General features: G+C 34.9%; 1 protein-coding gene across 3 annotated transcripts in view; it reads left to right on the forward strand.

The window, feature by feature from the left end:
- Positions 1 to 19,590, forward strand: part of ADGRB3 (adhesion G protein-coupled receptor B3) — a 719,614-nt gene that overhangs the window by 561,205 nt on the left and 138,819 nt on the right. For all 3 annotated transcript variants that reach the window (XM_029944937.1, XM_029944936.1, XM_029944938.1), the window contains exons 17-19: positions 1,624 to 1,750; positions 3,336 to 3,439; positions 7,321 to 7,423. In XM_029944937.1, the coding sequence (XP_029800797.1) occupies positions 1,624 to 1,750; positions 3,336 to 3,439; positions 7,321 to 7,423 (334 nt within the window). The remainder of the gene's footprint in view (positions 1 to 1,623; positions 1,751 to 3,335; positions 3,440 to 7,320; positions 7,424 to 19,590) is intronic.

The following is a 19,590-nucleotide window of genomic DNA, read 5'->3' on the forward strand; positions in this document are numbered from 1 at the left end:
AGGTATAACTGATATATATTTTTTAAGTTGTCCTGGCTACATGACATCATGAGAAAGAAAAGAGAACTACTAATTTTGAATTGGTAATACTTACAATTATTTGGCTGAACTTAGGTAAATATTTTATGTAGCCCTCCTCAAATGCAGTGTATTCCTTCTTAAAGGAATTTGTAATTAAGAGTATTTTGAGTCATGAATATTAATGATGCAAAATCACAAATACTAAAAACATTGCTTCTAGATACCAAAAAGGATAGTGTGAATTATATTCTGTAGCTCAACTTGGAAGTTCAACTGTCACAGAAAAGCCTCTCATTGAAATCTCTCAGAAATACGCTGCATACATATTTAACCCAATAGCTTTAGACATTCAAGGATGGAGTAGGTGAAATCAAAAGTACCCTATCAAAAGTATCTATTATTTGCTTCAGATTTTAGAGTAATTTTTAACACAGATAATAACTTGGTTTGAAATTAAAGCACACACATACACAGGTTTTCTAGTTAGAGAGTTTCCATATCTGGGGGAGGGGAGGTGAAAATTGGTGCATTTAGTACATAACATGAGTAATGGTAATAAAGTTGATTGGTTGAATTCTCTAGCTTTGTTTTCTTCCTCTTCCTGTAGAGTAGCTCAGCTGGGGATGGAAGGGTTCTCCCCCCCCCCCCACCTTACCCCCTACTAAGAAAGTGTAGGTTGATACCATTTTTATTGTTCTGCTGGGGTGGGAAATAAACCATATGCTTTAGAATTTTGAATGACTATACCAAAGGGAAAATTGAAGCAGGCCCGCTTTCCCCCTTCCTACCGGACTTTGGGGTAGGGTTATTTCTCCAGTGTTTTAGCAGACTTGGTGTTAGCTTAATGTTTCTACTCTAGGACAGAGAGGCAGGTCAGGGGAAGAAATGTCAAGGGCTTCAGAGGCGTGTTGGGCTGAATGAAGTGTGGAGTGGGAAGCTATGTCTGAAACCTACCCCTCCCCTGGATACCAGGCAAAGGCAATGAGAGTCGTAACCAGCTGATGCCGCTGCTGCTGCTTCCCGTTTCCAGGGTGAAATTTTCACAGCAGCTAATTCTAAAGGGAGGAAAAAATCCCTAACCAGCAGAGGAAAAGATCCTATCCCCCAACCAAAGCTATATAACCTTTTAGGCAGGTTTTTCAGAGAAAGCCGCATTTTAAAAGCCAGCATTCACGATCCAAAAATACAGGATGAGAATCAGAGCTGGTATGAAAATCTGAAAAGCCTCTTTACACTCTGAGTGTTTGAAACGATCCGATGAGCATAGGAAGTGGCTGCCAACGCTCTGGCGGCTGCTCGTGCTGCCACCACCGCTGCTGTTCCTCGCAGAGAGCTGGACAGAGCTAGTCCCGATTTCAGCACCTCCGGCGCTGGACAGCTCTTTTGCACGCTGCACCCTCCTCCTGCTTGCTTTTTCCACACACTCTTGCTTTGCATTACTGGAGATGCATCTAAATTACGTTCTGTTCAACAACAAGTAGATTTTTTTTTCCTCAACGGGAATTACAGTAGACGATTCTCTCAATTAAACTGCATTTTCTTCTTTACGGATTTGGCCGTCAGGCGTATTTATCCCGATCTTCCCCCACCCCCCCTTTGCAGGAACGAGTCTTTGGGAACGTGGTCCACCCAGGGATGTAAAACTGTGCTTACCGATGCATCCCATACGAAATGCTTATGTGATCGTCTCTCTACCTTCGCCATTTTGGCTCAGCAACCTAGAGAAATAGTAAGTAACAAAGGGAAAACAAGGCTTTAATGCAAAGGCAGGGACATTGTGGCGAGTGTTTCTCTAGGGAACTGCATTTTAAAAGGGGAAATGGAAAATGTTGCAGGGTGGCAAAATTGGGTTCGTCTCCTCCTTAGCTACAGTAGCTTGGTAAAATGAATTCTACTCAATTTTATGTCTTCTAACTTGAAATTTGTGCAGTATAGTTTTGAGGATGTACTCCATCATATTACTAATATGCTGCAAACTTTCAAATAAAAATAATTGCCAACTTAACCTTTATTTTAGAACTGAAAAGCTGGTCTGGGGAATTTGTGAGAATACTGTTGGTAATAGAATGAAGACCCCGGACACTATAAGCCAAACATATTGCATATCTGCATTGGGTATTTTCAGTACAGGTTTTCTGGGGGTGTCCTTGGATATTTATTTTTAAAAAACAAATGAAGTTTTCATGGAAGCATGGACTGCCTGAAACTGTAAAATCATTCCTTAAAAGTGTATAGGCTTGTAAAAAAACTAGTTTCTGAAATAGACAGCTGCATAAACTGTCTAAAAGAAAAATAATACCCTCATAAAATGTAGTTTGAAGAATTATTTCAAAAATCGAAATATTGAAAAATAATTACTTAGATTAATGTGACTTTCTGTCTAAATTTGGCCTAAATATGCCTCACTCTTCTTACTTATTTTGATGACAAAAATATATAATATAATTTAATATGCACACCTAAGGTTTGGAATACTCTTGATCTTAAAGTGTATTTCTTCAAACTTCCAATATTAAAAATAAGAAAAACAACAGATTTCACTAGTTAATATCCTGTTAGTATCTAAAGAAAGAAACCTCTCAAATCAGTGACTGTCTATAATCTTTATACATGTCTTAAAATATATAAGGCTTATTTGTCAAGGTCATGTATTTCAGGGACTGTTACTGACATTATGAAAATCATCTCTGCATATTTTGTTAATAGAAAAAAACCCACTAAATATGTTTTAAGGTCTTGATTTTGAAATTTGATTTTCTTCTATATCCCTAGAGGCCAAGCAAGTGAAATTAAATAAGAGACTACTTGACTTAGAACAAAGTTGTCAAAAGTCAGAAAGTTTGAACAATTTTCAATATCTAGGTACCAGATTGGGGTAGCACTGAGTTATAAATGAGAACATCAATGTAAATTTTACCCAAAAACATACTGTGAAATAACTGACCTATAATTGTTGAAGAAAAATGAATGCTGCTTCAAATTTAAGCTAGAGAAAACTTAACATGTGAATATTCACCAAGTTTTAGTTTCAGTTATTTATTGTAGAAAACTATAGTGGGTAGTATGCCATAATCAAGCATTTAAAACTCAGGCCTTTATTACTTCACAGTGGGAGAGAGGGGGGAGTTAGAATTAGTCATTGTAGAGGTTGAGAATATTTGAACAGAGTGGCTACTGGGTAATGATCTGGTAACTATAACAATTCTGTTGGCTGTTTTTGAGTAGAATAGGATAGTTTTGCTGAGTTTAAAAGTTATTTTCATTTATTTAAAAATGATCCCTCCTTTTTTTTTTGTTTTTTATTTAATTTACAGATCATGGAATCCTCTGGTACACCTTCAGTTACCCTAATAGTGGGCAGTGGCCTTTCTTGCTTGGCCTTGATCACACTCGCAGTTGTCTATGCAGCATTATGGAGGTATGTAATCAATTAATGCATTTGCAATGGAATGTCCTGCTACTCAGATTAAACCTGGCAACATGATCCTCATTATGTCTCCTTTTTAATTTACTAAAAGAAGTATTTTTAGAGCAGAGTTAAAATTGCAGAGATTGAGCCATAATAAATAAGCATTATTATTATTATTATTATTATTATTATTATTATCAAGTTCTTACCTAAATTTCTTGTCTGTATTTGCCTATGATGAGAAAATAAACAGCCCCATTTTTTTTCCCCAATTCAAATGATGGTAGCTTTCAACAAGTTGCTTACTCTCAAACATGGTATGCTTAATACCCCAACTGAAGTCTATGTTCGTTTCAATATATCTCAATTGCTATTGAGCTTGAAAGTTTAATTGGTACAGTCAAAGTAATCTCTATGTTGTAGAAATATGATCTCCAAATTCTTAAGCTTTAAGTTTTAAACTTAAGAATTTAAACACATGCTTTCATTATATCCCAGACAATGAGTACATCTTCTATATTATTAGTACACTAATACTACAGTGCTATAGGAAAACTCCTTGGGTTCAATGTTTCCAAAAAGTCAATTTTGGCAAATTGACTACAAGTAAAAAATACATAAACAAGGGTATGTGATTGAAAAACTTTGTTCTATGGTATTTGAAATTTCATCTACTTGATAGTACATGGAAATTTAATATTTCTCTAAGATTTGTTCTATTAATAAAAATTAGACCTGTGCATTTTAGACATTTTATTATATCTGTTCATGTACCAATAAACAGTACATAACCAAATGGCCAAATTGCTGAGTGGATTTTAAAAATATTAAGTGTGAGGCCTTTTTATATCTATCTTGATTATTTTAAAATGTTCCAAAAATGGTTGTTGTATTAGTAACTAGATAATTAAATATTATTTCCTGAAAACTTGTGATATTAAAATTGTACAAGTAGCTAGGCCTAGTGGTTTACTGCTACTTAAGTTAAAAACAATTCAGTTGAAAAAGTAATTATAATTTAATAATGAAATGTCATTTAATTTAACATCCTTTCAAAAAACTAATTGTTGTCCATTATATTTTGTACTCTTTTGAGGATAAGGATTAATTGTCCAGGATATTAAATTGTCAGAGGTATTAAAACTTTCATGCCTCGAACAGAAATATATATTGACACAAGTACATAATAGTGGTTCTGCCTTCCTGTGGAGCAGTTATCTGGTAGTAAAACACTGACTGAGTGAGACAATCTGATAAAATATGGCCAGTCCCATGAAATGGTCTGGGCATGGCATTGTAGACAACAGAACCCAGGTTTCAGGCGTGAGTTAAGCAGACATTGCCCTGGTAATACAAGAGCAAAATGGACAAAGGCTGGGAAAAAGACACCTTTGTCTCCCACAATTGCCTAAATCGTACTTTTCAGAAAATGAAGCAGTGTTTAGGGCCAGGACAGTAGGTAGTCACAACAGGATCATAATTCATTCTCACTGAAGTATTTAGAACTAAGTTCCATTTCTCAGTACTCAGGGTTCAGTTACCAATTCCACCTTCTTTTCACCTCTCAATACATAGGGAAACACTACAAAACCACTTCCAGTATAAATGATATATAAGGAAGCACAAGATTAATTAGTCCATAATAATGTTTTCTTTAATCCAGAAAATCCAGAGAAATCATGTTTTAGTTTCCTAAGAATTACTCAAACACCTGAAAAGATGTATTAAACTTAATGTGAGATTGAGAAATTTAGAAGAGAGTACAAGAAACAACATAAATTTTGATTTCTAACATTTAGTGGCTAATCAACTCACTGTCTACAAATAGAACTATTGAAATAAGACTAATAGATTTATAGAAGTTTCAAGATTCATAAATTAAGTGAATCTTGTAGCATGACAAATTTAGTGATTTTTATAAACATTAAATATACCTTATCAATTATGTATGGTATTACTATATGGTAATACTCAGGTTAGGATACTACTGCCATTTTTTTCTAATTAAAAAGTATAAATTTTTAAATTTTCTAATAATTTTTAAGATGTATGAACATTAAAATTATTTTATATATCAGGTAGTATTTTAAAAATTGTTGATGTCCCTTTTCATTAGAAATGCTCATCAAAAAGTTAATACACTAACTTATGTTCTCTTCATTTATAAATATGTTCTGTAGAGTTATATTATTACATCCAAGAACACCTGAGCATATCTTTTTAACCTGTGTATTGAGATGATGCATTTACAAATTTTCTTTAAAACCCCCAAGTATGTTTATAAAAAGTTTTGGAAGTTGAGACATTTTATAGAAATTTTTAAGGCAATAATGTGACTCAATATTAATGAATAACAGAAACATCTAAAGACTCTTCAAGGTGATCAGTCTGGGTCTTTGATCACCATGACTTTCCTATTTACAGAGCAAAATGATATCACTGAAACCCTTGTAATAATGTCATCTGTGTGCTTATGCTGTCATGAAAGCCATTAACATCATATAAAGGGTCAATTTTGTGCAGCCCTTAAACTTAATATGCTACATCTCCCACTCACAAAAGAAGAAACAACTTAATATTTGATGATGTCTTTAGCTTCCTTCCCAGTGTGTGGTTTATTGCATTTTTAGATACTGATGATGCAGGGACAAGGTTAAGCAACTCTTGAGGGCATCTTGTATTGAGAATTGTCCTAGGTTATTCCTACTTGAGTTTGTTTTATGAAGAAAGGAAAATTTTTATACTAAAAAATTGCTTTTTGTATTTTATTGTTACTTCTGTTTTCATTTTGCTTTCTCTTCTGAAATATATGATGGAATGTGGGGCTTCTGCCTAAATATTCCTCAAAGACAGAGATAGAGAAAGAACTTTGATAGATTTTACTTTCCAAAGAGTGCCTCCAGATCTCTGGCACCCCCATCTGACACTGCACAGGAAATCCCACGCCTGCTGTGGAGAGTGATTCCATGTTCTAATACAAATTGAACAGTCTCAAAGACAGAGCAAGTACAAGTATGTCTTTTTGTTACTGTCACTCAGTAATTTACCATAGGGTACAACAAAGCAAAATAACTATTACCCTTTCAGGGTAAACAGCTGGTAGAACATTTGATTCTGAGCAGTTTTCTCTATGGCTTACATTCTTGGTAAAAATTATATAACAGACTGTATATAACCACTTATTCATAAGGATAAAATATGGCAGACTCCAAGTAATTTTCCAGCCTAATGGTAAATTATCATTTGTGAATTGAACTAGTTTTTAGAGACCGAGATTAAATCTTTTGTTTGTTTTGTTTTATTATTTTATTAAGCAGGAAAAGAAAAATTTATAAAGAGTAGAAGACTACATAAAAATATTTGAGTGTGTGAAATGGTAGATGAGTGTTCTTAATCATGAAAGTAATGGCTGCTTTCTAGTAATCAAAGGGATACTTGAGAATCTGTTTGGGATGTTTTCCTTTTGGTTCTCAGATTTTCTATTGATTTTATATGATAATAAGCATATTATATATACATATACATAATGATAATTATAGTAATTGATATATTTCCAGGAAATGTTATATTTTTAGTAAAAAAAATTATAATTTTAACATGTACAACTTAGACTCTATTGGAAATGCCATGTTGTCCATACTAACGTCTAAAGAAGGAAAATTATTCTAAAGGACTCTAGGACATGCCATGTCACTATAAAATTGGGTTTCTAAGAATAATCTTTATTTTAAAAAACTTTTTTCATATATTTTATTCTATGAAGGATATATTTTAGTGTTTCCTTTTCTAGATGAATTTCACCAATTTGCATAATTCATAATTCTTCATCTTTCTGCTGATTTTAAAGTTGGACACTTTCTCTCTTTCTCTCTCTCTCTCTCTCTGGCTAGGTACATACGCTCTGAGAGGTCTATAATTCTAATTAACTTCTGCCTGTCTATCATCTCATCCAACATCCTCATATTGGTTGGACAGACTCAGACACATAATAAGGTATGACTGGTAATTATTCTGATTCTATATGTTTGTTTATGTTTTGACATAAGGTTGATTATTGAAAATCTAAACATTCTAGATAAAATGGAGAGCTTCTGACAAAAATAATTATTAAAAACAAAATTATTTCATTGCTTACTAAATAAAAGTATTGCCTAATCTAGACTAGAAATACATTCCCTGGGCTTTATTTCCTGGGGATTGAGAGGCTGTTTATAATAGTAAAAATATGTTTGTTAAATATTATATCAAAGCTCTGTGAGTTCAAAGCCTTGGAACATCAAAAGCACAAATTTTGATTCATTATCCTAATTGTAAATAGAATTGCCCCTGTTTTGGTCTATTTTATTAACACACTGATTCCTAAAAGTCAACTATAAAATGCTTATAAGTATACCATAGAACATGAACATCTATCTCAAAATTGTCTATTGCAATTATTGTAGAGAGTATTAGGTAAAAGCAACACTAGATTTTATGTTTTTCAGAAAGTTTTACTTAACCAGAAAGCACTGATACTTAACCAACATTGCAGTTCTTTAGCTGAACAGTTATTTTCAGCAGAATGTAAAAGTATAGGTCCTATTTACACAATCTGACTTGAATGATAATTTTTCCCCCAGAAATAACTGTCAGCTCCTTTACTAAACTACTCTTGAATGCATTGCAAGAAACCCATACTAGCATTGTTTAATTTACCCCAATCTCAATCTTAAAGAATTCTGGTAAACATTGCTTTGATAACATTTGTTGATTAACCAAGGCCTGTTCTTTTTTTCAACTATTTTATTGTCAAGTGCTAAAGCCAATAATTGAACTTTTTTAGAAGCTGTCATTAAAAAAAAAAATAACTCTAATGGGCTTTTCAGCATGTCTTTTTTGATAGAATAGATATTTGTAGGACATGTATATATGTTAAGGATTATGGATAGTCTATTTTGCTAATCTCCTCTCCTAAAACTGCTGATTCCCACCCAAAGAATCCAAAGAATCTGATTTTGGGTCTGGGTAGGTCGGCCTAGTATGTTGCTTAGGTGATCCTAGTAGGATTTCTTCTTGAACTGTATGGGTCTAGTACAGGGAGAGCTTTCGAGTCTGGAGTCACTAACCCTGAAGGACAAAACAAAAACAATTAACAACCCAATAAAGGGCCCTGTGGAAGTGAAAAGGCACTTTCATGTATTTAAATATTTAGGGTTTTTTTTTTCCTATTTAGAACTATAACTCGAATTAAAATAAATAAATAAGAAAGGGAATATGAAAAGGAAAAACAAGAAGAAAGGAGAAAGATCAAAGGTGAGGAAGATGCCAGATGGAATTAGGAGAAAAGAAAGAAATAACCAACAGGGGAGAAAGTGAGTGTAAACATCAGTACAAGCTGGGAAGGAGAAGAAAAGTTAAGGGAAGGAAGGAGAGATGGAGAAAAAAATGGAACTGTAAACCCTAAAGAATTACTAAATTACTCCTCTCATCCTTATCTTTTTGGCTGTTTACCTGGGCAGGGCTTCAGATCCCTTAGAAATGCTCATTTACTTGTTAATACCTATTTATAATTCTTTGTCCTTGAAACTCCAGGTAGGAAAACAGAGCTTTTCCTCTGAAGTATAGTTACTTATTGGGCTGGGAACATGAAAAAATCAAGCTAGTGTTAGCTTAAGCCCATAGTTGAAGTTTTTTTGTTTTTTGTTTATCCACCCAAGAGCCCTTTGCTGTCATTGTTTACACTCTAAACACTCAGTAGAATATGGAAAATTTCCTGATATGCAGTAGGAAATGTGCTTTTAAAGCTGTTTCATGATCTATGGCAAAGTTTTTACAAGTGCTAAGCCAAATGTTTAAATGGTAGATTTTTTTTGCAAGGTTTACTACATATTACAATGATTGCTGTCTAAATTATTCCTGTCCAATAGAAATATAATGGAAACCACAAATGCAAGTTACATATATCATTATATTTTTATTAGCCACCTTAAAAAAGCAAAAGAAATTACTTTAATAATATATTTAATTTTAATAATATATTTAACTCCATATATCCAACAGATGACCATTTCAACATATAATTAATTTTTTTAGGTGATAATACAATTTTTTGTAATAATTTTTAGGTCTTTGGAATCTGATGTGTATTTTATACTTACAATACATCTTACTCAGCAGCTTTATGCAGCCAGTGATGACTACCATATTGTGTTAGGTCTAAATGGTAATAATATTCAGAAACCAGTCTCTAGAAATTACATGATTTTTGCCCACTTTGCCTTTCCAGCTTTTCAATGTCCTTGTTTTTTGATAGATATGTCTTTTTGGTATTTGCAAATATTATGAACACCAAAGGCAGGATAAGACAAATCTAGTTTTACTTTTCTTTTCTGATTATAAAGAATGGCTGGTATGGGCTCTGAAAAAAACAGTCTCCCCAGGTAATTAACTTCGGAGTAGATTTCATGTGGTTTTAGGATCATTAGCAGTTCTGTTCCAGAGAGCCTATGCTAACTTTTGCTGCTACAGTTATAGATGTTTATGGGGAGGAGTGTTTGGCAGGTGGTGGTAATGATGAAGAAAATGAGAGAAAGTACTGGTTTTCTCTTATGCTATGTTAATTTTGCTTTACTGCCATCTGAGTAGATGATGCTGCAAGCCTAGAACAATTCACTATAGATTTGTGACTAGAATTATTTTTAGTCATTTTTAACAACACCAAGTTTGGAAAATAATCACATATTTTAGCATGTGCTGACTTAAATAATTAATCCTACTTCACTGATCCTATTACATTTTTAAAAGATAATATATTGATCAGTGGCTACAGTTTTTTATTTAGGTTGTGTGTAGGACCCCACTGCTGCTATGGCCATTTTATAATTGATCAGATTTCAATCTTTGACTTCCTTGCTCAGTTTTGATTGATGCTTTAATATTCTTCATTTGGAAAAATGGAAACACATGAGAGATTTCTTGATGAACAAGTTATTTGGTACTGCCTCTGAGAGTTGTCATGGCTAGTTTGTGTGTAAACTGCTATTTGGTGCTGATGTCTAGAATAGTATTTAAGTGTCATACTGGGGTCTTTCTCTGAACTGCTTGTTGAAACATAACAGACTGAGTTGTCAAACTACTGAGTATTTCTTTTGAGTTGGAATAGAAAGAAGCTGAAATAATTCATTATTTAAAGTATGAGGTATCCAAATCTTTAAGCTATAGATTCAACTGCTAGAAGCAAAGTAAAGAATCAAATGCAATTTCTTGTATCTCTTAAAATACATTTATAAAATTCAGTGATAACTCACTTCATTATATTTCACTTTTTCATAAAGGGTCATTGCCTTCTAATATCTTTATGTAATTTCAACCAGGATGTTCATATGTCACTGAAATACTATTTGTTTGTGAAGAATTACCTTTGTACCCTGAAGTATGTGACTTTTTTTGAACCATGTAAACTCTTTTTGGTCCTACTGTTTTGCAGAAAACAAATATTTTGGAAACAAATATTCAGAGTATGGTTTTATTAATCACAAAATATATATCTGCTTTTTTCTAAAAAACTCTGAAATAATTTATGATATTAAAGACTTCATGGCATACTTCTAAAAAAATGATAAAAGCCAAGTTGGGCAAAACTTCTTTTCTCTTGGTTAGATAATAGTAGCCATCCAAGAAGTTTAAAATTCTAAGAGAGAGCTTCTTTCCCACAACCTCACTACCAGGTTATACTGAAAGCAGGTCAAGTCCAGGTTCTATCACATAGATATTTTTTAGACAAGGTTTTTAGCAAATCAAGAACAAACCTGATCTATAAGCTCAGTGAAAATCCAAAGCCACAATGTCCAGCATTCACTTGAGGTAGACATAGCATCAGTCTACACAGTCTTCTGTGCTCTTCAGTCAGTATTATTCAGTCAGAAATCCTCTTACCCCAATATCTGGACACAGAATCATTGGGGATAAAACTATGGATCCCATCTCTAAAATGTGCTGGATATAGGCCTCCATGAAATCTTTCATATAGTCACATCAAGAGTAAGAAGTGTTTCACCATGTTAGCTAATTCACATGTTCTCAAGCCTTTATTTTCCTGAGAGGGAGCCAATGAATACACCCACTGTAGTGATTAACCAGACACTAGTTCATCAATAAAGACCAACCTTTTATATTCAGTTTGATGAATCAAGTATTGATTGTGGGCAAATCTACCTAGATCAGAAGGACTTGGAGTTGCTATCTGGACTATGGCCATTTTGAATGTAATGCTAGCTGACCATCCTGTTGTGTGCATTTCTGGACAGCTCTTAGAACTAAAGTTTGCACTAATTGGCATGTATATAGTATCATACTGAGAATACCAAAGTGTTATAAAATAAATTACGGACATCCTAAAAGATAAGTATTTTGAAAAATAATAGTGAATTGTAAGAAGACAAAGTTAGACACTAAATTTAGTCTAAAGTAACCTAGCAGAAGTTCTCACTGACCTATCAGGGAAGCTTCCCAAATTATTTCAGATGGGTAAACATTTCCTTAGCACTGTTCACGAGGAATTCATCTCATGTTTCTTTATAAAATGTTGCATTTGTTCCGTAGTTTATATAGAGATAATTCATAAAGATAATAGGCCAAACTAGAAGGCAGTGGTCATTCTAATGGAAGATGTTTTTGTGTTGTCATCATTATGTTTTTTTAAGAAATAAAATATATTTAAAAAAAATAAAATACTGAATACCTTTAATTGGGCAAAGCATGCTCTAAAATGTACATATTTCTTCCATGACTTTCTTTTGCTAGAGATCGAGATTCTTCCCCCATTTACTTACACATCTGACCTCTGAATGTGTACGTGTTCAGTTTCTGAGAAGGAATACTGAGCATGTGTTTTGAGTCACCCATTCTGTCCCTCCTGGTGCTCTCTGAACCGGTCTGCCTATCCTGGTGAGATTCAGTGCTCTACACACTTTTCTGGAGATATCCATCTCTCAGGTGGAGACGGTTGAACAGGTGTTTTAAGCCAGATGGACCTAAGCATCCTACACCTGCCACCTCCTAGTTATATGATCTTGCGTATGATATTCAGCCTCTCTAAGACCTTAGCTTCTTGTTAACGCCTCCCTTATAGAGGTATTGTCAAGGTTATATGAGGGTAGTACCTATGAAGCACTTTAGAAGCACTCCTTAAACCATAGCTGCAATTATGGTGGTGGTGATCATGATGATTCTCAGAGGTATATCTGATTTATATTTCTCCTCTGAGCTTCAGACTTCCTCTTGTCCAATTCTGCTCACCACTAAATTCACCATTTGTGTCCCTGCCCCACAATCCAACACATTATATATAAATTGAACATATTTTCTGTAGGCTCCAAACCAGTTACATAAGCTGGAACTTTGAGAGTTAGCCTTAATGTCCTCTCCTCCCTTAAATCCAGTAAGTCACCCCCTTGTGCCAGTTGCACCCTCTGCATGCTTTTCAAGGACAGCTCTCTGCCTGTGTGAGGTGGTAATCATCTTCACTGGTCTACCACTGCCAGCATCATTAAACACACTCTCTACTTTGTAGCCCAAGGGATGGAGCTAAAATTCAAATCTGACCACCACTTCACTTCTCTGTGCGTATATCACTATCTCATCTCTTTAAAGAAGTGATTTTCAAACTGCTCAGACACAAGTAGTGACAAATGTTTTATTTATCTATGAAGGCTTCTATTTGCTGATTTTCTTACATTAGTATACTGAGGCTCAGAAATAAGTTTTGTTGAGAAAAAGTTCTGTAGCTTATAAAACTTGAGAAACCTTAAACATGACCTATGCTGGCCTCTCCAATGTTGTTCTGTTTTACTGACTTTTATCACACCACCAACATCCAACTGCTTATAGTTTGTCAAAACTATTTGTGAAAATTCTGATTTCTTGTTCCTTGCTACTCTTGAGCCTGGAGCATTGTTACTCTCCTCCACCCACCTGATTTTCCAAATGTCTTTATCTGGTTCATGCTCACTCTCTGACACCACTTTGAGGTACACCAGCTGTGGGGTCTCCATGATTTCCAGTGCATATTTATAATCTTGTATTATATTACCTGTTTCTAGCCAGACTCTACTCTTTTTAGGGCAGGGCTAGGTTACAATTATTCTTAAATTTATTGCCAACATGTAGTCTGAGTACTAATTAAGCATATAATATTTATTGGATGAATGAGTAAATACATTTGTTTCAATCCATCATCTGGGCCTATACCTCTGAAACTAATAATTGTAGTTGGTTTTATAAAGATTAGGGATTCCCACTGTAGAGAGAATCTGAGCCAGTATGGCGATAAAAACTATTTTCCTAGGGCCTTTTTCCAAACTCTGATTGATGGCATATTTGAAGGTGATCTTGTTCCTGGGTTTTAGTGAAAGAGACTCTGAAACCTACCAAATATGCAGCTTCTCACTTAATAAGTCATGTAAAATAATGTTCATAATCTTCAAAAGAAATATGCTTATTCATAATTCCTCTCATAGAACTCATTTCCTGCCAATAATGTCCCAAATGCATGTTTATTATGTCTCAAATGTGTGTGATCCTAATGGCTGAAACTAAAGCTTACTATTTAGATTTATTAAAATCTAATTTATTGACTTGCTATGATGTTTGTAAAAGGATTTGAATGTAATAAGCTTATGTGTGATTCATTTGAGTCCATTTTGAGGTATCTTACTAGCTCTGCCAAGGTTCTTTTGGATGCCTGAAAATCTTTATCTAACCAGGGAACAGGATGGTTGGATAGTTTCCTGATTTTTCCCAAGCTCCCAGCGATGAAGGATTATTTTGTTCACAATGTGACAATGCGCTTTAACCTTCTTATCCCTTGATTATACATTTCTAGTTTTGTGTGGTAGGAGTCAAAGATCACATTATCAAAGTCCATTTCAAAATAGGGCAAAAGATCAATGTGAAGGATCAGTTTGAAACAAGCAAAGAAGATGAAACTGAAACTATTTGACAAGAGGAGTTCCTCAAATGGTTTGGAATATCAGGAGCGAGATAACCATGAGGGCCAGTTTATACATTCACTGTGTGTTCTTAGGTCAAACTCCAAAGCTGGGCAAAAGTCCCAGAGTGAGTGTCAATTCAGCAGGAGAGAAGAGATCAGATCATAAGTCTCAGGCTTGAAGGCTGGTAGTTGCTTTGGAGATGCCAGGGCTACTTTGATTACCTCCTGTTCGTTCATCCTCAATCAGCAGAACTGTTCTCCAGGCAATATAAAGAGACTCCTGGATGTGGCTAATTTCTAGTTTTCATTTTTGCCACCCCCACTTTAGACTTCGCCTTCGTGATTTCCCAGCTGATACTACTATAAAACATTCTCCTGACTTTGGGCTGTTCATTTAGCTTTTATTTGTGGTAGCTCATTATTCATATTACTATGAAAAAAATAAATTTAAATGAAAAGTAAATGCCCAATTATGCCATTCCCCAGCTTCAAACTCTACAGTGGGACTCATGAGATTAACTGCATTTTCTGAGCATCACCCACATTCAGGGCTATCTCTAGTACATAAACTGACTTCATGGGAAATAAAAGGGCATTCCTTCTGGGTAGATGAGTTGTAAAAATACTTTTCTCTCTCCAGGCTGAGATAGCTAGCAGAAATTTTGGTCTCCCATTTCTGCTCTCTCCTGGGGGAGAGGGGCTATCTCTGTGCTTTCCAGGGTATCCCATGGCCACTGGAGCCACTCTTGACCTGTGCCTCTGTACTTTTTATTTTGCCTAATAAACTCCTACCAACGTTTAGGTGTTGGCTTATGTAACTCATCTTAGTGAAGTCCGTCAGCACTCATTGTTGCTTTCATAGCACATGGTATATACCTCTGCTGTCAGCACCAATCATATTATTCCATAACTATTAATTTTCTGACCAACTTGCCCACTGTACTGTGATTCTCAAGGGTGGTGTTTTTCTTTTGTTTCTAGGCTTTAAAACCACTAACACTAGTACTTGTTTTATACATGCTCTAGGTTTAATAAATGTTGAGTGAATGAGTGAGTGAGTGAATGAATGAATTAATGAAGCAAGCTCTGGCTCTGTTAAATGAGGCTCTGTTATATTATCTGTACAGCCACTTCTACATTAGGACCCTGTTTCAAATAATTGCAACCTAGATCAATTTTGTGTGTGTGTGTTAATACTGTTGTTTTATGATGAAAGGAGTTGAGGAGAACACTAAAGACTTATAGAACACTTTTAAGACCTTCCTTTGATGAAAGATGATTGAGTTAAATTAGATTTTATCTTTATGCAGGAATATCTGAAAGAAAATTTGAGAAGTTAAGTGATTCTCAGTCTTACAAAAAGGTTGAAGATTATCTGTTTTTCTCCCCTAGAATCAAACCTCACCCTCCCTCTTAGTAAATAATATGAACTGGTCAGAAGTTTGGCTGAGGTCAATAGGGGAACCATATTGTACAATTAGAGCTGATGATGTTTATGAATTCTGAATACACTGTAAAGTGCTGAAGTACTTAAAAAACCCACATAAAATGAATTATTTTAAGTTACATATTCTCACAGAAGTCAAAGTCCCTTGAGATAAGATTATATAGAGATTTCACTGACCCATTATACTCATTTTGAGGCTCTATCTCTCTAGAATGAATATGGGATGAAGAGAGGAAGATTGAGGTTATCACTAAAGACTATTGACCAAGGCAAAATTTGTGTGAGACTGGAACAGAGTAGAGAGGACAGGAAAGAGCTCCTTTCACAAATACTTCAGAATCTAATTCAGGGGCTGGCAAACTTGGGGATAAAGGCCTGTATAGTGAGGATTTTAAGCTTTGTGGGTGATACTGTCTCTGTCACAACTACTGAACTCTGCTGTTGTAGCTCAAAATCAGCCCTAGACATTTAAAAAAAAGTAGATGTGGTTGGATTTAAATAGAAGAACTATAAGGTGAGGCCAGGCCATTTTTAGGCTGATGTTTTTATGTAAAAATGACCTTCACTGCTGAAGTGGCTACCCAGGGTTTAGTCTGTGTAGCCTGCAGAACTGGAACAGGGGAACTCTGGCAGTTTTTGAAAAGGCTTCTGTGGAGAAAAAAGGAGTGACAAGTACTTTGAATTCCTTCTTTGGAGCAACAACTAAACACAGAATTTCTTCACATATGGTGACTATTAGTTACCAGTATATAAAAATTAATATATGTGCTGCTGAAGCGAGCACTAGCAGCATATAAAAATTAAAATAAAATGAATCAAATCACTCTTGACCAAGCAGACATTTTATGAAGTGAAGAAGCTAAAAGCAAGTAACAAACGCCCTATGCAAGAGACAGCAAAGCCGGCTCTCTTTGTAGAAGAAAATTTCTTAAAGTTCAGCCATAAATATTAAAATCCCAATTTAAAAAGTCTCTCATCTGACAGTCTTGGACAGAAAAGTAACATCTGACACAGAAGATAGGGATGGCGGAGTCCAGCTAATTCTTCTCTAAGGTCACTCATAGAACAGAGTCCTTTTTTTTTAATATATACATATTTTTAATTTTTAACCTCTGTCTCTGGTCCACACTCTATCTTAAAAGCTAGATTATTTTTTTATATATTATAAGCTTTGCTATAGTAAAATTTAGAACTAAAGCACAAACACTTATGCCTATTACCAGAAAAAATAAGCATGTTTGAAGATTTAACTCTGGTGTTCACTTCTTTTATGATGCTAGTCAGTTAATCCTAAACTTTGAGCCTTGAAGAAAGAAGTAGGAATATGACTGAGTTGAGTCTAGGTCTTAACTATGGAATTTAAGATGTATGAAATTCAAAGTGGACTAAATTAAAGCAACCCTAGGTTGCTAATGTACTGAATCAAGGATTAAGGTTTCAGTTGTAGTATAAGGAAGAAATTAACTTTAAAAGGAGAAATACAATGATAAATCTTAATTTATGAATATTCATGATGAGAGCCTGTGTATGTGTTTTGTGTTAAACTATAATACACAGTTTTTATATATCTCTATAGATATGTTTTTGGTAGATGATACATCAGTATCTGCACACGATTACGACTGCAAAGGATTTGAATGAATCTTCTCTGTGTCTATTTTATATTCTTAACTATTAATGAAATTTTATTTGTATTTCAAAATGGTTTTTCCTAATGGACAGGAATGCTACATATTGCTTTTACAAAATATGAAGTAATTCTAATTTTCTAAGTTTCTTTCTCATATATTCTTGTTTCTTTCTGTTAGAAATAATATCCTCTATCATTTCAGAAGCTTTTGTTATATATTTTCCTAATTTCCAAAATAAAGTTACAAAGTGAATCCTCTAAGAAAGGACACCCCTTTACAGAAATAGAATAGATATTCTGTTATCTATTACTGTATAACAAATCACCTCAAACTTTGTGACTTAAAAATAAATATTTATAATCCTCCTAGTTTCTATGAGTCAGGAATTTGGGAGTGATCTCCCCGGGCAGTTCTCTCTCAGCATCTCTCATGAGGCTGCAGTCCCGAGGTCAGACCCCAGTCATCTGAAGGCTTGACTGGGGCTGGATGATCTGTGTTAGGTGGCTCATCATTCCAAGTGTAATGGGAGCTTCACTTACTCTAACAAGGGGTTTTTAAGCTTTACCATTTACTGGCCATGTACTGTTTGTCATGTTACTTAGCCATTCCTACACACCAGCCTTGTGATCTTTTTAAATTGTAAGTCAGATCATGACACTTCTCTGCTTAAAACCTTTCAGTTAAAGTAAGTAAATCTTCTCTTATAACTGGAATGAAGCCCAAAACCCATAACATGGCCCACAAGCTCCTAAATGACCTGGCCTCTAAGTACTTCTCCCATCTCATCACCTCATATTCATTAACTTTCCTTTGGTTGTATTCATGTCATGCTGGCCTTCCGCTAGACCTGATCAGCCAGGTGACCATATGTCTGGTTTGTGCCTCTTGTCCTGGTGTAATTATTAGCCAGGCCACTGACAAAAATAATCCACCAATTATATGCTTTACCTAGCATACACATGTTTCCCCTGCCTTAAGACATTCTCACAGATTCCTCCTTCTGCCACAGTTACTCTTCTTTCATTCTTAGGCTAGCCTAGTTAACTTATCCATGTCTTTTTCAGAGAAGACTTCCCTGAAACCCCATTCCCTCCAAATGAAAACACTATAAAAGATTTTTCTTATTCTTTCTCAAGGCACCAGTATTTTCTTTATAACCATTGCTTTAATTTGCCATCTTATTTTTATTTAAGTTCAGAAGGGAAGGGACATCATCTACTTCATATATATTACATACCTAGTACCTAGCACAGTGCTTGGTACATAGCAGCAAGCATTCATTAAATATTTTTCAATGAATGAAAAAAATGTCTAATTCTCTGTTGTTCTTTTCTAATGTAGCAGTGGGGAGGGTATGTTATGAGTATCAAATAAAATTCCACCTAGGTCACTGTAAACTGGCACAGAATAAACTTTTATTTTTTAAATTTTTTTTTAATAGTTTATTGTCAAATTGGTTTCCATACAACACCCAGTGCTCTTCCCCACAAGTGCCCTCCTCCATCACCACCACCTCTTTTCCCCCTCCCCCTCCCCCCTCAACTCTCAGTTCATTTTCAGTATTCAGTAGTCTCTCAGGTTTTGCATCCCTCTCTCTCCCCAACTCTCCTTCCCTCTTCCCCTCCCCCTGGTCCTCTATTAGGTTTCTCCTGTTCTCCTGTTAGACCTATGAGTGCAAACATATGGTATCTGTCCTTCTCTGCCTGACTTACTTCGCTTAGCACGACATCCTTGAGATCCATCCACTTTGCTACAAATGGCCAGATTTCATTCTTTCTCATTGCCATGTAATACTCCATTGTGTATATATACCACATCTTCCTGATCTACTCATCAGGTGACGGACATTTCAGCTCCTTCCATGTTTTGGCTATTGTTGACAGTGCTGCTATGAACATTGGGGTACATGTGCTCCTATGCATCAGCACTTCTGTATCCCTTAGATAAATCCCTAGCAGTGCTATTGCTTATGACCCAGAATAAACTTTTAATTGAAATAAAATTTACATATAGTGAAATGCACAGTGAATCATGTGATGAGTTTGACCAACACGTACCTACATAACCAATACCACGGTCAAGATACAGAACATTACTGTCACTGTAGGAAGTT

Source organism: Suricata suricatta, chromosome 7 (genome assembly GCF_006229205.1).
Source record: "Suricata suricatta isolate VVHF042 chromosome 7, meerkat_22Aug2017_6uvM2_HiC, whole genome shotgun sequence".
NCBI classification, from domain to species: Eukaryota; Metazoa; Chordata; class Mammalia; order Carnivora; family Herpestidae; genus Suricata; species Suricata suricatta.